Genomic DNA, 4,354 nt, shown 5'->3' with positions numbered 1-4,354 from the left:
CTATACAAAAGGCCAGGGGGCTTCCCATCTCCATTCAAAGGTTACTCTATTGTTCCACTAAGCTACAAGGAAGTAACTGAAGGAGGTCACTCCAAGCAAAGATCAAAGCGACCAACCACCCCTCTGACACTCAGTTAAAGGGTTTACTGATAAAAATCCTCACCTGGGGAAACAACCTTTCTTCTCCTAGCCAGGTTCCTCCCCCTATTGTCCTCTTACATCTGCATTTATCCTATTTGATCTTAATCCCATCCATTCCATTCCAAAGGCTAGGGCGTTTCTCATCTCCATTTCAAGATCCCTTGAAACATCCCTGCAGAGACTGCCTCAAGCAGCCAGGGTGGATCGGCTTCCAGCAGTATATCGCACATTACTCAGCATATAACATATGTCCAGTTGGGACCTGTAAGGCTCAGCATGCTCCCCAGACTTTTGTTGGTGATGTTATAGGGATTTTCCCATGCTCTTTGGAAAACGCTTATATCTCTAAATAGATCAAAGCTGCACTAGAACTGGGCCGGGCCATACTTTAACCCCGTATTCGGGAGGTAAGCAAAATGCGTGTGTAAGTCATGTTGCTTCCATTTACAATCTGTGGCAACTTGGGAAAGTCATTTATCCCACTTGAGCCTGATGTTATTTGCTTTTAAAATGGGAGAATAACATCTACCTGTTTTGTTTTTTTCTGTGTGTGAGATTGAGAACACTTTGTAAATTATATAAGGTAACCTTATGGTTCTTTGCATATGTTAGGCATTAAATGGATGTAAAATGAAGATACAAAGATACCTACACAGCATCCTACTAGGGCTTAGAATGGAGCTGTTGACACAGTGTGAATTCAGTCGGCAGCATGTAAGTGGCGCTCAGGAAGTGTGTTTTAATGAGGGGACGTCATGTTCAAAGTCAGACCTTTAGTTTATTGGCCTGCTCAGTGGAGCAAGCAGGTGTTCTTGTTCTTGAAAGGTTCATAGCCAGGCAGCCCCTCATCTCTCAGGAGCTACATATGGAGTGACTGTCCCTTGCCTCTCAGCTGTCCCTTTGCTGACTGCTTCCGCCATGAGGACCTTAATCTTGGTCCTTGTGGTCCTTGTCTTGCTCTCCTATGTTCCACCAGGTAAAATGGAATCCCCTCCATGTGGGATTGTAAATAGTGAAGGGAAAGAGGATGTGAGGTTCTAGAAGGATGAGAAGAAAAGCAGGACTTGGATGAAAAAAGCAGGAGCAGAGAGGGATGTGAGCAGAGATGGGTGCTCTGGGCTGTTCCAGGGAACGGAGAGAAGATGCTAAGGACACAAAATAGGAGGTGGATCTCTTCAGAGGAGAAATGGGTTCTGGACTTTGGTCTGTGGAGTTTGTAACGTTAGAGGGGGAAAGTTGAACTGATGGTATTGGCAGAAGCGGAGCAGTGCAAAAGCATGAGACCTTTAGAGGTCATGTAGAATTTTGGGTGCCGGGGCGGGTGGGGGGAGAGGCTGTTTCTTTAGGACTCTTAGCATTTGCTCTCCAAAGGCAGTTACCCCCATGATTTCTCACCATCTTAGAAATGAAGGCAAATTTGATACTGAGTGGAATCAGCATACAGAGCTGGTTATTCAAATGTACTTACAGCACAATGGGATCCTATGGAACATCAGTTAGAAGGGTCAGCATTTATGTTCTCTGGACAGAAGCCAGCCACTTGACAGTATGGAGAAGGGTCCATTTAAGTCACTAAAGTGGAGGTTCTCCAAAGCTGTTTTGCTTATGGTTTGCTGGGGTCTGCAGCTTTTACCCGTGGCCCTAAACCTGCATTTTCAAAAGGTAGCACCAAGGGCCAAACGTGAAGTACTCCAAAGACAGGCACAGACGAGGATGGCATTGAGATTGCTGCTGCTGCGCTGCTGTCTGGATGGCAGGACCTCTGGACACTGCATTGTGCCTCCCCTGGACTCCTTTATCCCCTGGGACTAAAGGGAAAATTTGTTTGCAAATGGCCTGTGGTCATAAGCAAATTGATTATCCTCACCCTACAAAGCCCATGGACCAGCTGGGTGGAGAGACTGATAAGGCTTAGCACACAGAGTGGATAATTCAGGAGTGTTAGGTTTAATGTAAGGTTTAATCTGAGATTTAAGATTTAATCTGACCAAATCCAATAAATTGACCAAGACAAGCAGTTTAAGAGCGAAATATCGCGTTTATTGGAAGCTCTCGGGTGAGGTCCCACGGTCTGGGGGTGCAGGCCGGGGGAGTCACACCCGCCTATGCCTGGCAGAGATTTTTTATGCTGCTGTTGGACCAATCAGGTTTATCTGAGGTAGCTTGTGGTGGGTGATTGATGAGCGGGAAGTTGGTGCAGCTGCACCCTGGCCATCTTGAGAAGTCTCCGGTGGTTATTTATTGGCCATCAGCACAACAGGATGCTCTGGTGGGTCCCAGGATGGCAGCTATTGTCCAGCAGGATGTGGCTCGGCAGTTCTGGGTTGTTTTGTCCAACTCAGCTGGTGGGATCAGGAAAGACCCTATTTTCCCAGCCCCAGACCTTACAAGTAGGGGACCTTCTTAAACTGCCTTCTTCCCCTTCCTCCCCTACTCCTCAGCTTGCAGAGGCACCCAGGTCTTAAGGTTAGGAAAAGCATGAGCAATAGATTTAGATATGTGTTTTAGGTATTCAGACCACTTCACACTCATTATCCCTTGCGACATTTTCACGTACCCTGCGATTCAGCCAAGGAAGGCAGTAAGGCACTTGACAAAAAGTCTCAGAGAATGTTATTGGGAATGCAGGGCCAGAACCACGGATTTCCTTAACTCTGGGTCAGTGACCGTTCCTTCTTCAAACGAACACTGTGACCATCTCAAACTGCCTGGTACTGTCTCAGACCCTGCATGCCTCCTGCATTAGGACCTCTTGAAAACTCCTGGAAATACTTCTAGGTCGCAATGATCTTTTTTTTAATTATTATTTTATTGATTTTTAGAGAGGAAAGGAGAGAGAGAGAGAGAGGGAGAGAGAGAGAGAGAGAGAGAGAGAGAGAGAGAGAGAGAGAGAGAAGTTGTTTCACTTATTTATTCATTCATTGGTTGCTTCTTGTATGTGTCCGGACTGGGGATCAAACCTGAAACTTTGCTGTATCAGGACGATGCTCTAACCAACTGAGCTACCGGGCCAGGGCCACAGTGGTCTTTCCATTGCAATTTGTCCCAAGCGGAATCTGCTGGGCTCTGTGACCTGCACCATCTAAGTGGGGAGCATGGGAACTAAAGACTTGTGACAGGGTCTCTGGAAAATAACTTCAAAGCAACTGAAAAAGCAGCATCCAGCTATAACATGACTGGGATGTTCTGATCCTGTTCAATTTACCGTGAGAAAGTTCTAAAGTATAGCCTACAATCTAATGTATCCACAATACCACGACCCTACAGGACACTGTGCATTTATTTACCTTTGTTTCTGTTGGCAGTTAGAAGTGGAGTGAATGCATATATAAGAGGCCTCTTTTCTACATGCTGGCGAGGCAAAGGTTTTTGCAGGAAGACATGTCGCAAAAAAGAAGAATATCACATTTTTTGTGAGAGTCAATTTCTGTGTTGCGTAAACCCCAAATTTTTACCTGCTATAGTTGGGAAATAATTGTATCTGAGGTTCTCCCTGATTTCCTCTGGGGACCCAGATCCTTGTTAGCTGCATCATCCCATTAAAACAATGGCCTTAGCCTCTTCATGTTTCTGTGTCTGCTGTGTTTCTCTTTAAGGGCATTCATTGTGTCTCCTATGGAAATAACCTCTTAGTTAAATTCCCTGTCTTCAGTTCTTTTCTTGTTGTTAATTTATTCCTTCTTAAAATGTCCTAAAACCTTTTTTGAAGTTTACTAAACAATCAGAAAAGTGTACAAATCATCAGGGAACATATTAATGAATTTCACAAATATAACACACCCATGGAACCTGCAGCACTCAGGTGAAGAAAGGAGTATTCCTATATCCCAGTCAGGACCGCAAAGGCCTGGATTCTAATACCGTAAATCCCTGGGACCTGTTTTAAAATTTTATATAAATGAATTGTACAGTAGGTACACTTTTGCATCTGGCTTCTTCTAATCTACATTATTTTTATGACATTTATATTTTCGATGTACTAGTAATTGTAGTTTATTCATTCTCAATGTTGTATAGTATGGTATTGGGGAATACATCACAATTTATTTGAATATTCTAGTGTAGATGGCTGTCTGTGTAGTTTTCAGTTTTGGGGTCTTGTGAATAGTGCTACGATGAACATCTTTGTACATATTTTTTGAGGTTTCTATGCAAGCATTTCTGTGGGGATTTAGCCAGGTGTGACATTGATAGCCATAGGCCATGTGTATAC

The 4,354-nt window shown here is 44.2% G+C and overlaps 1 protein-coding gene across 1 annotated transcript; it reads left to right on the top strand.

Moving 5' to 3' along the window:
* Positions 1-1,059: 1,059 nt before the first annotated feature.
* DEFB135 (defensin beta 135) lies at positions 1,060-3,616 on the top strand. The gene is made up of 2 exons (XM_023753051.1): positions 1,060-1,117; positions 3,447-3,616. Exons 1-2 carry the CDS (start codon positions 1,060-1,062, stop codon positions 3,614-3,616), a joined length of 228 nt encoding a protein of 75 aa, XP_023608819.1.
* Positions 3,617-4,354: the final 738 nt, after the last annotated feature.

Source organism: Myotis lucifugus, unplaced genomic scaffold (assembly GCF_000147115.1).
Source record: "Myotis lucifugus unplaced genomic scaffold, Myoluc2.0 scaffold_1, whole genome shotgun sequence".
In the NCBI taxonomy this organism is placed as follows: Eukaryota; Metazoa; Chordata; class Mammalia; order Chiroptera; family Vespertilionidae; genus Myotis; species Myotis lucifugus.
This window is presented reverse-complemented; position numbering and strand designations above follow the sequence as displayed.